Source organism: Gossypium hirsutum, chromosome A09, assembly GCF_007990345.1.
Source record: "Gossypium hirsutum isolate 1008001.06 chromosome A09, Gossypium_hirsutum_v2.1, whole genome shotgun sequence".
In the NCBI taxonomy this organism is placed as follows: domain Eukaryota; kingdom Viridiplantae; phylum Streptophyta; class Magnoliopsida; order Malvales; family Malvaceae; genus Gossypium; species Gossypium hirsutum.
The window spans coordinates 54,044,025-54,065,537 of NC_053432.1; the positions used below are offsets into that span (position 1 = coordinate 54,044,025).

Genomic DNA, 21,513 nt, shown 5'->3' on the forward strand with positions numbered 1-21,513 from the left:
TGTAAATAAATTATAAAGTGTTCTGAATGTTTCGGTAATGCTCCGAAACCCTATTCCGACGACGAATATGGGTTAGGGGTGTTAAAGACATGCCATTATAACCAAAATCAAAACATCCGGAAGTACCGATAGAACTGATGGATAGTGTGATATAACTCCGACAAGCTTCCAACCCGATCGAGATTCTGATAATCTGTAAAGTAAGGGATAAACAACTACGTAAGCACTAAATGCTTAGTAAGCTCGTACAAACTTTAAACATAATATTCCAATTCAATAATAAATTTTATATTATAAATACAAAGCTATACCAATACCTCAAGATTTATCAACCATATAACCACTAACTCATAAATGAGTAAGTCTATCAACATCATATATCTGTTCATCCCTAACATAATAATATTTTATAAAATGTTTTACACCGTCATTAACATTTTCATAAAACTACGAATAACTTCCTTTACTTATTTTCCATTTTATTTACTAAACACAAACTTAAATAACAACATCAATTAACTGATTAATATATTTATTCATAACATAGGTAAGTTCAACCATAACATATGTAATTTCTCATATATAAGTACGTTATTCAACTCATCAATCCCTTTTTCATCATATTTTCAACTATGAACTTACCGTTTCATTTGTATAATACCAGACATAAGCATATACATCAATCATAATCTCAAGCTTGACATAAGCCTAATCACCATCATCAATACACAAGTTAGTGCATTTACGTATATAACTCATTTTCCTGTTTCAAATCACTATCCCATTTTCAATTCTCATACAATATCATCCAATATCAATCATAGTATCATTTTATTTAATTACCCCTATTAACATGACTCGGGCTTAGACGAATACATGGATCCAACCAACACACCAGTTTGGCACCCAATGCCTTATTAGATAAATCTGAAGTAATATGCGCCTAGTGCTATATACATTTGACACTCAGTGTCTCATTGGTTAAACCAAATTAAATTGGCACCCAGTGCCTCATCGAATCGAAGTCGAAGAAATCTCTGAACTCTTTCAATCTTATGGCATGCCATTTATATCTGACTCAGCCTGATACAGTTAATAGAGTTTAATTTCACTTCCAAATACAACCAATATCCAGTTATTATATTTGCACATTATCACATTAACACATATATACATATATTCCTTTCAAATTCAAATAATCAACACATTCATAATTTATATACCAAATCAATCCATTTCAATTAACTATCAAATGTCAACCTTTTTAATTCATATGTATTAGCACATCATTTCAACATCATTTCGTACTATACTCAAATTAAACATGTTAACATCTTTTATTTGATTTACAATGTATCAATTCACACAATTGCTATATAAATAGCTATTCACATATCATGTAACACCCTCTACCCGTATCTGTTACCGGAACAGGGTATGAGGCATTACCGAAGTTACAAATTTATTTATTAGACATTTTATTTCATCTAGCATTCATATTTGGGACCAATCAAAATCAAACATATTGCCCCCTAAACAAACTTATTTTCCTTATATCAACGTATCAAAGATAAACATATATTTACATGTCATGATAAATATCATTCTCTTACCGTTTCTTCATAAACATAAATAAGATAATTCATTATATCAATATTTCATGTACCATCAACTCATATTTCCTTATATCACATAATTAGGTTACACGAACTTATTTGGCTAAATTGCAAAAATACCAAGATTTAGGGGCATTTTGGTAATTTTTATTTTTCTCGATTTCTCAACCAATCTTGATCTAAATTAATAATTTCATTCAATTTATTAATTTAGACAATAAAATAATTCATTTCACTCAATTTGGTCATTTTTATTTTTTTACAAAATTACCCCTAAAGTTTTACTTTTATTCAATTTAGTCTCCAAACCTAAAACATGTAAATTAACCACTTTAATGTAACCCATACTAACTAAATATTGATATATATTTTCCTCCTCCTCCTCTCTATTCCATATCCTTAATGTATATATAATTCCATTATTTTCTCATATGTTCATATCAAGCTGTCCACTTAAGTCATAATCACTAAATTATTTATATCTTGAGCTATAGAATTCTAAATCAATAACCCCTTGATGATTATAAAACTAGACTCAAATATATTTCTACCATTAAAATTTAAGAATTTATAATTTATCCAATAAGTACAGTAAAATCTTCAAACTTACCCCTATTCTGTTGTTTAATAGCTTCGACCTTTCCTTACTAAAAATTAATTATCTTTTAGTAAAGAATTGGATGATGTTTCCATTTGTTTCTATTGAAAATAGACTCATTAAGGATTTAAAAATATAAATTTAAGCCCATAATTATTTTTATCCAATTTTTTATGATTTTCCAAAGTCAAAACAGAGGAACCCGAAATTATTCTAACCTTGTCTCATAAAATTTATTATATCTCACAATTTACAATTCAATTGCTTACACCGTTTCTTCTATGAAAAACTAGGCTCAATAGAATTTAATTTTATTTTTTATTAAACCTCTAATTCAATTTCAAATTTTTTTTGTGATTTTTCAAAATTTAACTACTACTGCTGTTCAAAACTATTTTAGTGCAACATATTGATTACCAAGTTTATAACACCCTTATTTCCATTCTCTACAGTATTTCCCATCATTTTCTCTTATTTCCCTTCACTAATATATCAAGAACATAGAAAATTATATAAGAAAACTCTACCTTAACATCATTTTCATGCTTTTGATATTACCTTACATGAGAAACTCTACTCAAAATATACTGAAGTCTTAAAGTTCTTACATTGTCCTATTGATTTCAATCTTTAACTTGATTTTTCTCTCTCCTCCAGCTTCTATTTCTTGAATCCAACTTGGTATTCTAACTCCCCTTAGTCTCCTTAACATTTTTATCTCTTGGTAGCTATGGAAATTCTTTTGATTTCTAGGTGAAAATGGTGAATTTTTTATGAAAGGACTAAATTGTAAAGAAAGCAAAACTTTATTTCTTCTCTTCCCTTCTAACGTGAAATGCATGGAAAGATGATGGATGGTGTGTGTGTGTGTGTGTGTGTGTGTGTTTTTCCATACACATATATATATACTAAATAAAATAATAAAATAATCATAAATATCTTATTAAAATATTAATAAAATAATATTTATCTAATTAATTAATTTTAAATATCATCAACATAATCATTACATTCTAGAATTCTCTCTCTTACTAATTGACCATTTTTCCCTTTATAATCTTTTAAAATTCCATCATTGAGTCATTACTTAATTTGGAAAAATTACGATTTAGTCTCCCATAATTCTTCACCTATTCGATTTGGTCCTAATTCATCCATTTTCCTTAGTTTTTAGATTATTCCACCCCTAAAATATTTGCACTATTGGTCATTTAAATTTTTTATATTTACACTTTAACCCCTCAAATTTTGAGTATTTACTCTTGGGCAACAAAACTTTTCTCACTTTTACAATTTAGTCTTTTCTTGAATTAATAATGTAATATATCATAATATACTTCCCAATGTTGACATAATAAAATTTTCCTTTTTGTCACTTTATTTCCTTACTTAACTATATCAAGGATAATATCTTACTTTCTTATTGTAGTAATTTTCGGGGTATTACATATCAAACCACAATTGTTTATATATTGACGTTAGCCATTCAATACTCAATTCATGAGTACATAACTCATGTATCTCATTTAGTCACAACATCTCTCATTTTCATTTATGTTGGGGTCAATATTTAATAATTAACAAATCTTTCAAATTCATTAAACAATTTACCTTTTCGAGATTTTTCTTACGAAGAATAACTTACGGATAAACATAAATCATCAACAGAAGCTCATAGAGCTGGTCCACCAGAACATGCCAACAGAAGCTCATAAGAGCTGAACAGAAGCTCGTGAGAGCTGAATATAAGCTCGTGAGTGCTGAACATAAGCTCGTGAGTGCTGAACATAAGCTCGTGAGAGCTGAAGAGAAGTTTGTAAGAGCTGATCCACCCAATCACTCCAAACAGAAAGTAAAACATGAGAGTTCACAACAAATGCTAAACCTCGGTTTAATTGGGTAATATGCCGATATCTCCTTCAAATATCACCATACACTAATTTACGAATGTACTCAAATCACGCGTTCAATTCAAAATGAATATCCAATTCGACATTATAATTCAAACAATAATTCATTTTAACAATAGAATAAATGCATAATAAAAATCATCAAATTTATATAAATATTAAATTTTAACTGTACGAACTTACCTGGCTAAATTGCAGAAATACCAAGATTCAAAGGCATTTTGGTAATTTTTCATGTTCCTCGATTTTTCACCCGATCTTGATCTAAATTAATAATTTCATTCAATTTATTAATTTATACAATAAAACAATTCATTTCATGCAATTTGGTCATTTTTGACATTTTTATAAAATTGCCCCTAAAATTTTACTTTTATTCAATTTAGTCCCTGAGCCCAAAATATGAAAATTAACCATTTTTAATGCAAACCCATGCTATAAAAATATTAATGGCATTAAATAAAGCCAATTTTTGCAATAATTTCAAGCAAACCCTTGTATTTTTACTATATCAATAATTTAGTCCTTAATCGGGAAATTCATCAAAAATCACTTAATAAAATACTTTTAAATAAAAATTAATATCTCAAATTCATCATTTAACAACTATAATCATATATATTCATTAATGGAAACTTTCAAAATTTTTAATAAAATCAAAAACTAAGGTAAGGTTTAGTTGGACCTAATTGTAACAATCTCAAAAACATAAAAATTACAAGAAACGAATAAGGATTGAACTCACATGAAGAAAAATTAAAGAACCAGCTTAAGCTCTCTTCTATGTCTGTTTTGAACCGAAAATTGAAAAAAAAAATGTCTAGAAACTTTCCAATTTCAAATTTGTTTTATTTTAATTTCACCAAAATTACAATTTTGCCATTGAATGCCTTTATTTTATTTTATTTTTTCTTATGTCGCCTCATCTTTTATTTTAGGTGTAATTGTTTCTTAAGTCCTCCCTAATTTAATAATCAAGTCATTTAATCACTTAATTATTATAATTAGAAAGTTTTGTACATTTTTCAATTTAGTCCTTTTTAATTAATTAACTATGGAAACGTTAAAATTTTTCAACAAAACTTTAATACTACCTTAATGACACTCCGTAAATATTTTTATAAATATTTAAGGCTCAATTTATAGAAACGAGGTCCCGATACCTCACTTTCTAAAACCATTTGACCTAATAAATCATTATAAAACATAAATTACTAATTCAAAAACCTTTTTAAAACTATATTTGACTCGTAAGTATTAAATATATTTAATATTTAAGAACTTACCTGTTGGATTTGGTGGCCTCGAACCACTATTTTTGACACCACTAAAAATAGAGCTGTTACACATGTTACCTCCACTAGGATGCTAGATGATTTAAACGTGTCTCACTAACTACTACACTTACATCAGCAGCGACAAAAAACTTATTAGTGGGAAAGTTCACTTAATAAGGTTCTCACCACAACCAAGAACTTTCCATTTTGCAAAGTGGAACTTTGTTGTACTGGCGAAGTTCTATGAAGTACTTTGCCACGAAATTACCATTCTAAACGCTAAGAAGTGCATTTAGCAAATAATATCTCACCAATTGTACCCTTCTATGATTATCCGTCATCTCCATATATTCGTACATTCATACCATTATTATTTGTTTGGTCATACTTTATCCCTTTCATGATTTCCCTTAACTATTCCTATTACATAGGACCTCACAGGTATAATCCTTTTAGTTCACCATAACACTTCGTATAAAGCTTTTCTTTTAGAACCCATCGAGCTATGGTGTACAAGCGTTTTTCAAGGAATTTCTTATGCTTAGCTAGATCCTTATGTCTTACTTGCTCAAATATTACTCTTAGTACCTTGCTTCCAATAACATCGTTCAGTCATTGGGACTCTGTCGGGCGGGATGTACATACTTTGTGTTGAAATCATCATAAGTAAGAAAGGTATATTCCTATCTAAGCGGAAATATACTGTCGATTTACCAGATGAAATTGAAAAATTAGGATGTAAGACATGTAGCACACTAATGGCTTCCAATTCACAACTTATGAAAGAAAATAATGGTCCGTTTAAAGACCTTGAGAGGTATAGAAGATTAGATAATTCATGTCTTCATAATAACTCGTCCTGATATTGCATATTATATAAGTGTTATAAGTTAATTGTTGAAGATTTGTTTCAGTTACCATAATCTAGCTAATTTTAGATATAACCATAACTCTTTGATTTGTTTCAAATTTTTATATATATTTTTAGAGATTATATGATTCTGCTAGTAGCCTATTTTTAGTCAATAGTTGTTAACTTATTTACAATATAAACACTAGTTTTAGTTTAATAAAATATACTCATTCGATTTCAGTTACTTCTACTTTTCTCTTGACTTTGTTGTTTTCTCTTTTCCATAACTTTTTCTATAAAACTCCAACAAATTGGTACCAAAGCTTCCTTCTTAAGGGATCTATATGAAAAATATTTTATCTTATTTCTTCTTCAATGGATTCAGAAATACCTTTCACTACACTTACACCACCTATTTTCAAGGGTGATGATTAGCATGTCTGGGCAACAAGGATGAAGGCTCATCTAGAGGAATATGATCTCTGGGAAGCTGTAGAGGAGGACTACAAATTTCCTTCATTATCGACCAGCCTGACGGTGGCACAAATGAAGAATTACAAGAAGAAAAAAATCAAGAAAATCAAAGGTAAGAGCTATATTATTTAATACAGTCTTATTTGACATCTTTCGCAGAATCATAATAATGAAGTCAGCCTTTAAAGTTTGGAATTTTTTGAAGTAGGAGTATGAAGGCGATGAAAGGATTAAAGGCATGGAAATGGTGAACCTGATTAGAGAGTTTGAACTCCAAAAGATGAAAAATTCCGAGACAGTGAAGGAGTAATTTTACAAATTACTTGGAATCACAAACAAAGTAAGATTATTTGGTTCTAAATTTCCTGATTCTAGATTAGTTAAAAAAAATCTTGTAATTGTTCCTGAAAGACTTGAAGCTACCATTTCCTCTTTGGAAAACACTAAGGATCTGTCAAAGATTAGTTTGGCAGAATTGATGAACGCTTTACGGGCACAAGAGTAAAGAAGACTCATGAGAATTTAAGGGTTTGTTAAAGGTGCATTGGCTACAAAAGCTCAGTATAGTAGATAAAGAAAGGGAAAGAAACATGAAAAAAAAAGTGGAAATTCAGGTTCTGATTCTTTTAGTAAAAGTATAGGAATGAAATATGATTCTCCTCTTTGTAAACATTGTAGAAGACAAGGTCATCCACCTTTCAAATGCTGGAGAAAGCCAGACCAACAATATGAAAAATGTCAGAAGATGGGGCATCATCAAAGAATTTGTAGAAGTAATACTCAGTCAAAGACTATCACACAAGTGCATTTGCAACAAAAAAATTTTGTTCAAGTTGCTGACGAATAAAAGGACGAGCAACTCTTTGTGGCCACTTGTTCGCAACCTGTCATTCGAGTGGGAAGTGGCTCATTGACAGTGGTTGTACCAACCATATGACTTTTGATCTGAGCTTTTAAAAAACTTGGATACTTTAGAGTTTCCCAAGTAAAGATTGGAAAAAGAGAGTATATATTGCAATCAAGGGAAGAGGCACAGTTGCAATTGAAAGCATTTCAGGTGCAAAATTTATCAAATATGTGTTATGTAACACCCTAGACCCGGTCTAGACGTCCAGCCCAAGTTTAAAGAGTTACATTATCAACACTCAAATATTATGCAAAACATAATAATAATAAACCATGTTTCATATAATATTCATCTTAAAGATCAGTTGATTAGTTAATGCATAATATTCCAAAGTTCTACTATCATAAATTACTGAAAATCCTAACATAACACTTAAAAGAAAAGTAAAAGCTTGATCGAGCTCTAGCGACATTGACCTATTCAAGACTAAGAACCACTTGAAATAAAATCAACAACAAATATGAGTTGTGAACTCAGTGCGTAAAAGAAATTTGTTCAATTAATGCTTATTTATAAAACAATTCCAATTTCAAAGATTTACTTCGATATAGATGAAATGTTTAATTCAGATTCAAAGCAGATTTGTTACATATATATATATATACAAATTCAGTTCTAGATATAGTACAGATCAGATTCAGATGCAATATCCTAATCCCCATCCACTATACACCGTCTTCAGCCATCCCAATACACCGTTAAGGACATTCAATGCCCAACCAACCATGCACACCTTAAAGTGTCTGTTTGACACTTTACAGATATGCAGCTTAGTTGCTAGGTTAGATTGCGACAAAGCACCAGAACTAGGTTTATACACATTGTGGCATAACCACTAATTTAAAACAGATTACTTCCTTTTTCATAATAACCCAACCCATGTAAATGTAGAACACAAGTGCCCATATTGAGTATTCAGTCATTCTAATCCATTTCACAATAGGTAAGATAGTTCAACCTCAGAATAAGTGTCATAGTATACATACAACTATGTTATTCATACATTAGTCTCAGAATATCAAATGGCTCTCATATGATCAAATTTAACCATTCATACAATGAGAAAATCAGTAACAGTGTTAAACAACATTCACGACCTGAAAAATAGGTTTCGGGCCCCAATTACATGACACACGGCCTGATCACATGCCCATGTGCCTTACTCGTGTGGTTCTGAAACTTAAACAATGAGTTACACGGCCTAGACACGGGCTCGTGTCCTTGCTCGTGTGACCCACATGGCCTGGGTATACCCCTGTGTCACTGACTGTGTGGTTCTATACCATAAACAGTAAGTTACACAGCCTAGGCACACACCCGTGTCTCCAGCCGTGTGGTTTTATACCACAAGCAGTGAGTTACATTGCCCAGACACACACTCGTGTCCGTTGCTCGTGTGAACCTTGCATTAACATAGCCATGCATAGCCTAAACACATGCCCGTGTCCTTACCCATGTGACCTCAAATAAACAAACAGTGAGTTACACGACCAATCACACGGCCTGCCACACAGTCTGTGGCATCGATAACCACCATTTTTATATGACTAAAACTTGCCAAAACTAAGGTTTTCGATGCGCGCCTAGTTTCCTTTTGACGGGAAAACAATACGGAGATTACCAGGAGCCTAATTAACCATTCACTAATCAATCATTTGATTAAAACAACTAAATAACTCAACATTAATATACACTCAATTTTGTCGAATAAATCAGCACGAGGGAACTTCAACGACTAACACTTATCGATGAGTCAACCGTGCTAAGTCAGCACAATGCCGGAAGGGTCACTTCACTCTGTACTCACTAAGGGACAAAACAGCTAATTAACAGAGGGTGTAAACAAAATGATCAGATAATTCCCAATTTAACAATGCAACAGAAATCTAACCAAACCTCGTAGAAGTCGAAGGATTTTGATAGAACTTATGCAGAAATCTTTCAAAAACTTAAATAACTCTCTAATTTTTGATAATCACTTGTTGAACACACTCGACGAGGAGAAATTAAAGAAGTGAAACAAAGAAAGGAAAAAAAATGAGAAGAAGAAAGATATAGACGTTAACCAAATTTTTAATAAAAATTGTCTTAACCACCAACATACCTCCAACAACTGGCAAAAATTCTCTTAACGCATACAATGAGATTCAAACTCGGGACCAAATAGAATACAGATAGATGTTTAACTAGTGAACTAGCAGGCTCATTCTTGGCATAGATTCCTATAGAACTATCTTTAACCATATACCGCATGGATAGAGATTGTTCTAAAAGAATAAAACTTTTAATGACACAACTCGAACTTCAGACCTTAAACAAAAAGCAGAGTACAGAACTAGAGATACAAAAATATAATTACCGTAGATTCTCACAATTAAATTCTTAAGATTTTGGGGCGTTACATGTTATTTGTACCTAACATCAGTCAACATTTTTTGAGTGTTGGCTAGTTAATTCAAAAGGGTTTCAAAGTTATCTTTGAAACAATCAATGTTTAATCAAATATGCAAACTGCAATGATGTATTCTAAGTAAAAATGAAAAGAAAGAGCTTTTCACTTGATCCATTAGAGGAGCAAGCCACACTCTCCTCAAAAAATGTTTATGCTGAAGTTTAGTACAAGAGGCTTGAACATTTCAATCATGCAACAGAAATTTTGAAGCAGATCAAACTTAAAGGTACTTCTGTAGGACATGCAGGTTTGAAATTCGGAATAAAGAAAAATTAAAATTGGTACTGGCAGTTTAGCAAGCCTAAAGACTTGAACAATTCTTCTGCTAGTAGATTACCAGACAGGCTACATCATGAGCAAAAATTTATACCAATAATTAGCAGCGCTACCAGAAGTGGTAAAGATGGTGAAGATGCTAGCGTAAATTAGGATGCTGGTGGAACTTGTGACTTTACAAGCAACAAGATTGAACTTGATTCTATGTCCCTGAACATAGATCCAACATATGAATTTACTGACCAAAGTTAATCTACACCAACAGGAAATGCACAAGTTATTGTTCTTAGTGATTCAAATAAAGACGGTGAGATATTGATATCTCCTCTGATTGTTTATAAAAAAATGATGTGGAGGACTCGAGTCTTTGATTACACCTTCTAGAATTTCTCATTCATGTTCAAAAGAACCACCTCTTAGACCTACTGCTAATTTGGATCTTTTTACTCCCAATGATGAATTTGACATGCCTTTGTTGATCATCACATTTGGTCAAGATACAATTTCTATTATGAGCTCCACTAAACAATTAACTACAGAAAATGTTTTTGTTATTTAGATGCAACCTCCATGATCATGGTTGGATAGGTTTGATTTATTGATTACTTCCCAACATGATTATTATCCATTGACTCCTCATGGACAAAGACAAATTCCTTGGTTTTTTCTGAGGTGTATAAATCCTCGCAAACCTTCTAATATACATGTTATTCTCATTGTAGGAGGTTTTTATCTGGTTGATTTTGTTGCATTAAGAAGTGTTGCTTCAGTTTGGCATAATGAATTGGCTTCACTTGTAAAGCCCTTACTTGTTGTCAACATTGGAAGGACAACAAGTAGCTATCAATATGGTGCGGATCTTACACAGCAGTTAACAATTATGTTGCGGATTGCTCTTGGAATTTGCATCAACTAAAGGAATAAGGAGCGTTGAAGGTTTGCTTTAGTTGTAACACCCCAAACCCAGCCCAGACGTTACTACCGAATCCGGCGTGTCACATTGAAGCGTTACTAGAAAAGTCATGTTTTATCTAAAGTCTTTCTTAGTGTTTAAAGAATATCCTCGTTATAAATTAAAGTGAATGGAAGCTGTGCACCAGGTAGGAAGCCAAAAAAGAGGAGGTGAGTCTATTAAACTGCTTAAGTACCTAGCTCTCCACGGATCCAATCCTAGACATGCACACCACCATTTCCACACTTTAACTGAGTGTTTGTTCAGGAAAAACCATTTCGTTTTAAGCCTCTGAAAGCACTTATTAATTTTTGAAAACGTTTTCGTTACGGAAGCTTTGTCTTGTTTCACAATATTTTGAAATTAGGTAATTTCTTTTAAAAATGCGCCCTAGAGCTATTCAATTTCAAACAATTGAAACAATATCATATCTAAGCTAACAAAACATACTAAAAACAATTAAAAATAATTAAAGCGGCCTTATTACAAATTTAAAACCCGAAAACATAAAGGAAATAATCTAAAATAAAAGTGAAGGTATAAACACTTATTTTAAACAGTCCACATGGCCACTCTGAATCCTCCAGCTTTAAGTCCACTGATCTAAGGCTCACCTGCAAAGATGGGAAAAAGGGGGTGAGTTTGGAAAACTCAGTGTGCAAAGTATCCCAACCAGAGCTCAAATCAGTTCAAGCTTTACTAGGCCTAAGCCTTATTCAAAAATCAGAGTTAATTGGGCCTTAGCCCATATCAATATTAATCTGGGCCATAGCCCCTTACAGTATCAGAGTATACTGGGCCTAGCCCATGTCAGTATCAATTTGGGCCGTAGTCCTATTACAAGTCGAGATATATTGGGCCTTGCCCATATTAACACAGTTGGGCCCATTTCAATACAGTTGGCCCATAACAAAACAGTCTCATATGATTAATGCATGATAACCCCATCAAACCCTGCACTTGCCTCCGTCCATCCCTACACTTCCTATGGGGAATAAATCACCCACGCCATCCCTACACTTACAGTGTTAGCACCGGTTGCGGAACTAACTATAATCCGCAGCAAAGCTGCTTATATCAGAATATATGGCACAGCCACCAGAACGGGTTCTTCCTCCATAACAAAACCCAACCCCATGCAGTATGACATGTATGCAGAATATATATAATTAACAAGGCATGCTTCAGAAAGATAGTCAGATTATAGCATAAGAACAGTTATTTACCCTCGAGGGGCGTTATCGTAAACTTACCCCTTTAAGGGTGTTAAGGTAATTCTACCTTACAGAGGTATTTCAGTAATTTTATCAGTCTTTTTAGGGTTTCATGCTCATTACAGTTATTAACGTGTCTTCAGAATACTTACCGGATGTTTTACCAAAATGAGCTCGTTCGCCCATTACCCATTTTCGACCCATCGAAGCCCAAATTCACCGAGGTGCATGAAATTGCGCACTTTACAATATTACCGTTGAAGTTACCAAAATTATCAATACAAACAATCCCACGAGCGTTCACACACTCGCAAGTTCTCGAAATGCAGACTTTTCGGATTTTCGGCTTTTGTCGATCTAATCTACTAGTGGGTGTCATTTACACACTTGTTTTATGATGAAACATTGACGAGTTCCACACACGAGCAGCCTACAATCTGTTACTATAACATTAGATTAAAACTCGATAACAACTTAACACATCAAACCCTTACCATATTCGGACATAATCCATATCTTTAACCCTTACCTTTATTGATCTCCAACTACCAGATCTAGATGCTCCAACAGTGTTAACCATCTATGCTCCTTGATTGCTTGACCTTAAATCCACACTAAATACATAACAGAACAATAAACAAAACCAGTAACCCTTTAGTCTTAGTCGATAGCCACCCTATGCGTATAGGGGTTTCGGCTTTTCTAAAACCCGAAATAAAGAATAGATCTGAGTACCTACCACAGGTTCTTTCAACCAAAACTATTCCACTTCAGTTTCTACTCAGATCTGATACAAATCCAGCCCTTAAACACTAGTAGAAATCGAATCTTAGAGATCTAAAGATTCGACTATATGTCCCTAAAAACTATGGTGTTTTCGGCTTTTGGAACTGTGAAGAGGAAGATGATTTGGTATGGTGGTTTTGCAGTGGTATTGTTGACAGTGGTTGAGGTTTATAGGATGTGAAAATTAGCCAAAAGAGATAAAGAAAATAGGAGGATTTTGGCTAGAAGAAATCGGCACAAGAAACAACTTTCGGGATTTCAACTTTTATAGCAATCGGCTATAGAGGTTTAGAAAAGAATGGGAATGAAAGAGGAGATGAGTAGAATGGTAGGAATGTTTCGACTAGAGAAGAAAAGAAGGAGAAAAGAAAATATAAGAAGAGAGGAGAAGAGAAGGAAGAATTCGGCACTCAAGAGATCTAACTTTGCGTTTTCGGCTTTTTGCAATACTGAGAAGAGAATAGAATGAAAGGGAAGGCTCTAGGTTGCTAACCCTAATTCGGCAAAACAAAAAGAAAATAAAGCTTGCCCTAATGGCCATTCAGACCCATGGCCCAACCTTCCTAAAGCCCTAGACGAATTTCCACTTAAGCTCTATCACATGCCCAGCACATGCACACAAAAAAAAATAAAAGTAACAACACGCTTACCTTGTGACTTGAACTCTGGCTCCCCCTGAACATCCACACGTCACTCCCCAAACACCTAGGTGGCGCCACATGCCACTTTACCACAGATCTTTTTGTGTCCTATTTTACCACCTCAATTTAAAAGCCCATATCACCAGAACTCTCTCTCTCCAAAATTAAAAATTCAGGAATTGCCTCGAATTAAATTTACTCTTGGGCCTTTTAAAGGCCCACAAACATACTCAGAACCACAACAGACAGTCAAAACACATTATTTCTAAAAGTCATTGGAAATTACAGGAATCCCGAAAATCCTGAAAATTGGGGCATTACATCAGTTACCATAATCTAACTAATTTTAGATATAATCATAACTCTTTAATGTGTTCCAGATTTTTAGAGATTTTTTTAGAGATTATGATTATGTTAGTAACCTATTTTTAGTCTATAATTCTTAACTTGTTTACTGTATAAACACTAGTTTTAGTTCAATAAAATATACTCCTTCCATTCCAATTACTTCTACTTTTCTCTTGGCTTTGTTGTTTTCTCATTTCCATAATTTTTTCTCTGAAAATCTAACATTAATTCATGCCTACACCAAAAATTAAACCTTTGGCAACATTAGAACAAATCTTGTGTTATCTAAATGGGGCTCTGAGACATGGTCTTTTTTTTTGAGGGACTCGAGACATGGTCTTTTATGTAAGAATTATGGGTACGTTAATATTGAATACTTGTCAAATGTAGATTGGGCATGATCTAAGATAGATAAGAGATCTACTACAAGATATTGTGTTTTCATTGAAGGAAATCTAATTTCTTAGAAAAAAGAAAAAGCAAAATCTAGTATCTCTATCAAGTGCAGAGTCAAAATATAGTGCTATGAAACAAACTGTGTGTGAGACTAGGGGGTAAAAAATATGAACATTTTAGCCATCAGTAAGATTGTATGGCTAGAACAACTATTGAATGAACCAGGTTCAAAACGTTGCTACCAGCAAAGCTATGGTGTGATAACCAAGTTGCTCTTCACATATCTTCCAATCCAATGCTTCATTAACAAACCAAACACATTGAAGACGACTGTCATTTTATTCGTGAGAAGCTTCAACAAAAACTCATCTCTGTAGGTTATATTAAAACAAGAGCTCTATTGGAAGATATCTTTAGAAAAGCCCTAAATGGACTTTTGATTGATTATATTTGTAACAAGCTAGGTATGATTAATATCTATGCTCCAACTCGAAAGAGAGTGTTACGGAATACTTTGTATAATTATAGAAATAAACTTCTAGGAATAGATTACATAGCGGATTTTTAAGGATTAGGTTTTATTTATATCTCTATTTTTTTTTCTTTTTAGGACTGACTCTATTGTATATATGCACTCGTTGATAGAATCAATATACAAATTTATAGAACATTAGTTTCTCTGTTTATGTATGTTGTTAAAAATTCATTTTTGAATCATATAAATAAATAAACTTATTACATTTTATAAACCAATCACAAGACTCCATTTTACACCATTAAGAACTAGGCTTAAATATATTTTTACATATGGCTCATATTCTATTTATTTTTATACAAATTAAAACCATACTCATTTTCTCTTAACAACTTTACTCAATCAATTAAGAAAATTTATCAAAATTTCATAACTTTTTTATGTTTTCTCCTTGATAAATTTCATCATAACTCTTAACCATCTGTTAAAATAATTGCACTAAAAATCAAAAGAGAACTTACACTTACATTAGTGATTCAATTGGAAAAACATAAATAGATGGACAAGTTTAATTTAAGGGCGAAAACTTCAATTTAAATGATACATACAAATATGTAATTTACCTTATTTTTAATCATTACAGAGTTTGATTCATTTAGATAGTTCATCTTGCTAAGTCTATAATTTAAACCACATATAACTTACTAAATATTTAATTTGCTTTATTTTTAAATATTCTAGATTTTGATTGGTTTAGATAGTTGAACTCGAAAGTGGTTCATGTTTAGGCAGAATAACAGGGAAATCATGAATCTCATCCATCCATGGATTCTTCTCCACTAAAGGATGGATGTTCTTCAATGCCTTCCAAACCATACTGTTGCATTTGAAGCCTGATCCAAACCCTATTTGCCAAACCCTATCGCCATTGTTGATCCTTCCCTTAGCTTCAGAATAAGCCAACTCATACCACAATGAAGAACTCGAAGTGTTGCCGAATCTGTAAAGAGTCATCCTCGATGGCTCCATTTGCCATTCACCAAGGTTCAAGCTTTTCTGCAATTCATCCAACACTGCTTTTCCTCCTGCATGAATGCAGAAATGCTCGAATGCTAGCTTGAAATTTGGAATGTAGGGTTTCACCTGTTATTTTTATCAACTCATTATTAGTTTGCGAGGAAGCAGATTTTTTTTAATAGAAAGTAGACATGTTCAATCAAATTGAACTAATATTTGAAGAGTTTGAACAAAATTATTACTTCGATTGAGTTTTAGCTCGATTGGAATGGATAATATATTCAATATGGGTTTGACTATACTAAAGCGCATTATCCTCCTATTTATGGGTTGGGGAGAGACTAAGAATTATTTTAGATATTGTGTCAAAAAGATAATATATGAGGAGAACCTATAATAAGATTATTCAAAAAAATATGTGATATTTATATATTTATAAACAATTATAATTTATTAGAAGTTGAAGTTGGTAGAATTATATTTTTTTTAAATAATTATAATTTAATTTACAATAATTAATTAAAAATGTTATGCTATTTTTTTTGAATAATCTCCTTATGAGTTCAGATCATATATGTTCTTTTTGACACAATGCCTAGAATTAGCCATAGCCCTTCCCAACCTATAAATTAGATGATAATGCGTTTTAACACATTCAAACCCACGTCCTCCTAGCTACATTGGTAATAATATCCATGTCAATTAAGCTAAGACTCAATCGACAAATATTATGCTAATTTTAAAATAGAGCTACTACTTCAAATAAAAATTTAAGCATAACATATATGGATATTATTACCAATGTCCAATCCCAACTTGAACCAGGATTACCATGTCCAATCCCAACTTGAACCAGGATTACCTAGATGGTCACATAGCTCGACTCTCCGACATAGAGGCCTATCTTCATTGAAGCCAAGGCTCCCTCAAATTTTGGAAATTTATTGTTAGGTCCTTTAAATTTTATGAAGATTTTAGGCCCTGAAAATTTTGTAAATTATCATTAAGCCTCTTAAATTTTTTGAAATTTTTAACTAAGCTTTTCAAAATTTTTAGAAATTCTATCAAGCCCTCTAAAAGTAAAAAAAAAAAAAATAGGCCCCAAAAATTAATACTAATATCTATCACTACGTTAAACAAGTCTAAATATAAAAATTCGGGGAAAAAAACTAGTACCTTTTTTGCGAAGAATTTTCTTGCAACCAAAGAAGTAACAACAAGGAGAAGTTCGGACCAGGGAAGAACGAGTGGGGCAAGTGTTGAGATATTTGCTTTCAAGGCTTCTCCGGCAACTGCCATGAGATTTTTAGAGAGGGCGACGCCAATGTTGCCTTGTTCATCTTCTTCTTCATGCACGCATTTGTAGCTGGCATCGTTGCCGCCTTCATGGGTGCGAAGGGTGTGAACCAGCTCGTACTTGGATCGGTAGTGGTCTGATGGGTGGTTAGATAGAAGGATGGCAGCTCCGCCAACTCGAAATAGGGTGTTTGAAAGTAGCATTGCTCGATTGTTGCCTAAATATGAGTCCTTAGTGACATTTTCGGCGCTCACCACCAAAGCATAAGTCCTTGGGTGCACCTATATATATTATATATACATATATATAAAGCAAAATGAAAATTTTAGCTATTTACATTTACCTCTTTTGTAAAATTTACCATTATTTTTTTAGCTAAATTTTACTCTCAACTTTTAAAAAAAATCGAATTTGATCGTTAACTTTTTAAAAACAAAAAGAATATTTGAATTGTTATTTTTCAATGGAAATATTGACTAAAGCATTTAAATTTTAAATATGGAACCCCGCATAGCAATCTATGTATGCTTTCTATTTTTTGTGAACATTTTATTTTTATTTTTTTCGAAAATCAATTTTTTTTTATTTTTTTGAGTACTTTTATAGGTTTTAAATTATTTGTTGACATAGAGTATAAGACAAATGATGCTATGTCAATATGAAGTATATGTAGATTGCCACACGGGTTGCCATGCCAATATAATTAAAAATAATGTTTTAGTCAGTATTTTTATTTAAAAATAATGTTTTAGTCAATATAATCAAATTTAGCTTTAAAAAAAAAGAATAAGAACCTTATTGACAGTAAACATTAGAGGTTAAATTTATAATTATGCCAAAAATAAACATGCACAATATAAATTGAAAAAGTTAAAATATGCCATAAGCCCTTATACTCTTCTTAAATTTGAAATTTAATTTTTATACATTTATTTTTAGGAATTTATTCGTATTTCTAGGAATTTATTTGTACTTTTATATTTCAAAATTGTTAAATTATTTTTGTTAAATTCGATGGAGTGAAGCTTGCATTCAAAGCTCTTTCTTTTTCTTTCCATGCAGCGAATTTGAGGGCCGGCATAACCCTGGCCCTTTAAAATGAAAAATTACTATTTAAGTTCTTAATTTTTTTTTTAAAATTTTAAATTAGTAAATGTAAAATTATACTTTGACCCTTCTAAAATTATAAAAATTTGATTTAATCCTTTAAAAATTATAAAGATATAAACTATAAAAAATTAAAATTTCATTCGACCCCCTAAACAATTAATCTGGCTTCGCTCCTATTTCCATGGCTACCCAATGAACCTCTTCTTCTTTTTTTTTTTTAAATTTCAGATTTACAAATTTTAAAATTCCTAAATATAAAAGTAGAAAGACTAAATTTTAAATTTGTAAAAATTACATTAACTTATAACATAGTTTAACCAATTTGAAAATCACTCATAATTAAATTAGATGGAATTTGTAATAGCAAACCTGCAAAAGTTGTTTAGCAACATCAATGGCGATAACTCCAGCACTGCAACCCATCCCACCAAGACTATAACTCAAAACATCGTGTCTAAGCTTAAATCGATTGGCAATCATGGCGGACCACGACGGCACTGGGTTAAACACGCTGCTATTCACCACAAGGATCCCTATATCCTTACTTTTCATCCCACTTTTCTCCAATACCTCTTCAATGGCTCCAAATATAACCTCTTCTGTTTCCTTTTTCGCCGCTGCAATTCCTTTTTTAACTGGAACCGCCATCATATCTCTCGGAACATATGTCTTATCACCAACACCTGATTTCTCCATGATTTTCTTTTGGAATGCTAAGCTTTCTTCTGTGAATTTCCCAGTGCCTGCAAATATTTTCATTATACGTTCTTTGCTGCATCTTTGATCTGGTTTAGGCTTATAACATGCGAAATTCAGTAGGTAAACTTTTCTACGACGGTTTCTGAAGTAAAGGGTTGCTAAGAAAATGAGAGAAAATGAGGATATTGTGATTGTTTTTAAGTTTTCATGGCGGATTATGTGAACCAAATCGTGAATCGAAAACGTGCAAAAAGGATCTAAGATGATGGCGAAAAACGCTAGAAACAAGAGGTTCAAAGCTTTGAGTTTGAATTTGAAGTTATTTTGTGGATCATGTTCGTTTTCTGGGTTCATGATCTTTGTTGGATAAAAATATTTGTCGAGAAAATGTGGGAAAAGCTTGCAAAATGTGAAAGAAATTTAAGTAGGCGGAGTCTGATCCAGCTAGGCCATTTGCATTCTCTTTAAAGTTTTATATCAACATGACGATTGACGAGGGAAATACGTTTATAGTATGGTTGATGGATACACATTTATGTTAGTTAAAAATAATAATGATTTAACACGTAACTACTTAGTGTCAGACATATAGTATGGTTGAGGAATACACATTTATAGTATCATTTTAATACTTTAAAGAAATTGAGAGTTTAATCCATCTAACCCAATTCAATATAATATTAAATATATATTTTTAGAATAAGAAATATATACATATCTAAATGGATTTAAGCTACTCATATTTTTTTATCAAATGACTATTATATTTAATAATTAAAATCTATAATCTATAACATATATAAAAATACGGGTTTAGAAAAACTTTTGAGCTGATTAGAATATCTTTTATTTTCTATCATAATACTAAATCCACTTTTAAAAATATTCATAGTATTTAATTCAGAATTGATAAAATAGTTGTAATATTTATACCTTTAAAAATAATTATAATTATTAGTTAAAAAGAGTTTAGCTAATTTTAAAATAAAATTATTACTTGAATAGAATTCTAAGCATAAAAAATACAAAAAAAAAATTGTGATAATTATAATTTAAAATTATTAGTTAAAAAAATTGGTGTAAACAAAAGTTGTGTTAATAGAGCTATTACTTGAATTTAATTCAATTATCTTAGTTATCGCATAATTAATATTAATGTTAAGTATGTTAATTAGTTATTTTTTTAATAATGTTACTTTGTATTAATTACATAAAGTAAAATTATATTGTATGTTGAATATGTTAAAAATGTTTTAATTATTATTTAAAATTTTCTATCATACTATTTGAATTATATTCAATAATTCAAATAAAAATTATTATTTTACTCTAATTACTACAATTAAAAATGTAATATTAAAAAACTAATTAAATATTAAATGCATAAAATCACATGCAACACATGTGACGTTAAAAGCTAGTATATATAAAAGTATGAGTTTAGAGAACCTTTTGAATCGAAAAGGATACATTTTATTGTTCATTATATCACTAAATTAACATTAAAAATTAATTTTAAAATAATAGATTTTTCATTCATTTGTACTACACAATTGAGTTGTTGAATTCATCGTATTAATAATAAGTAATATTAATTAATAATAAATAGAATCATATCAATATTTTTTTAATATTTTTTATAGAGTTTGAACTACACAATTGATTATGTTAATTAATTATTAATATATTATTTTAAATTAATTACCATTTAATTGTGTTATAGTTATATACAATTAAAATTAAGATTTACTATTATAAATAGAATTCAACACATAATTATTTTCAAACTAAACATCTAATAATATCTCAAGAAAAGAACAGAAATTATTGATATTGGTAAGTTTGAAATGTCTAAAAAATAATAAAGTATTAAAGTAATGATTTTCAAAGAGGAAATTCAAGTCATATCAGATGACGATGGCGCTAGAGAGAGAGAAAAAAATATCATTTTTAATTAATGACGAGGTATATTTATTGTCGAAACCAATTTTATTTTGGAAAACGGAGATCGACTTTAAAACGAAAACAGAGTCGCCACCAATCCTTTTTATTTAGGTGTCATCGGGTCACCTTGTGATCGATCATTTTAATAAAGTATTTTGGTTTATTAAAATAATGTTTTTGGTCTACGAAAAACTAAAAAATGAATTCGAGAGTCGATTACGCGTGAGGAAGGGTTAGCACCCTCGCAACGCCCAAAATTGGTACCGTATTG

At 31.4% G+C, this 21,513-nt stretch overlaps 1 protein-coding gene across 1 annotated transcript; it reads right to left on the reverse strand.

Annotated features, from left to right (window-relative positions):
* Positions 1–15,742: 15,742 nt before the first annotated feature.
* On the reverse strand, positions 15,743–19,781 carry LOC107897760 (3-ketoacyl-CoA synthase 20). Its single transcript, XM_016823332.2, has 3 exons — positions 18,969–19,781; positions 17,369–17,770; positions 15,743–16,318 (listed from the first exon to the last, which is right to left on the reverse strand). Exons 1-3 carry the CDS (start codon positions 19,650–19,652, stop codon positions 15,929–15,931), a joined length of 1,476 nt encoding a protein of 491 aa, XP_016678821.1. The 5' UTR covers positions 19,653–19,781; the 3' UTR covers positions 15,743–15,928.
* Between the last annotated feature and the right edge of the window lie 1,732 nt (positions 19,782–21,513).

Bases quoted from the DNA above. Each gene is read 5' to 3' on its own strand.
- LOC107897760 (XM_016823332.2), bottom strand. From the start codon at position 19,652: ATGAACCCAGAAAACGAACATGATCCACAAAATAACTTCAAATTCAAA. The intron at 17,771-18,968 runs GTTTGCTATTAC...TAATATATATAG, and splicing joins TTGCTAAACAACTTTTGCAG to GTGCACCCAAGGACTTATGC. The intron at 16,319-17,368 runs GTACTAGTTTTT...TAAAAATAACAG, and splicing joins GAAAATTCTTCGCAAAAAAG to GTGAAACCCTACATTCCAAA.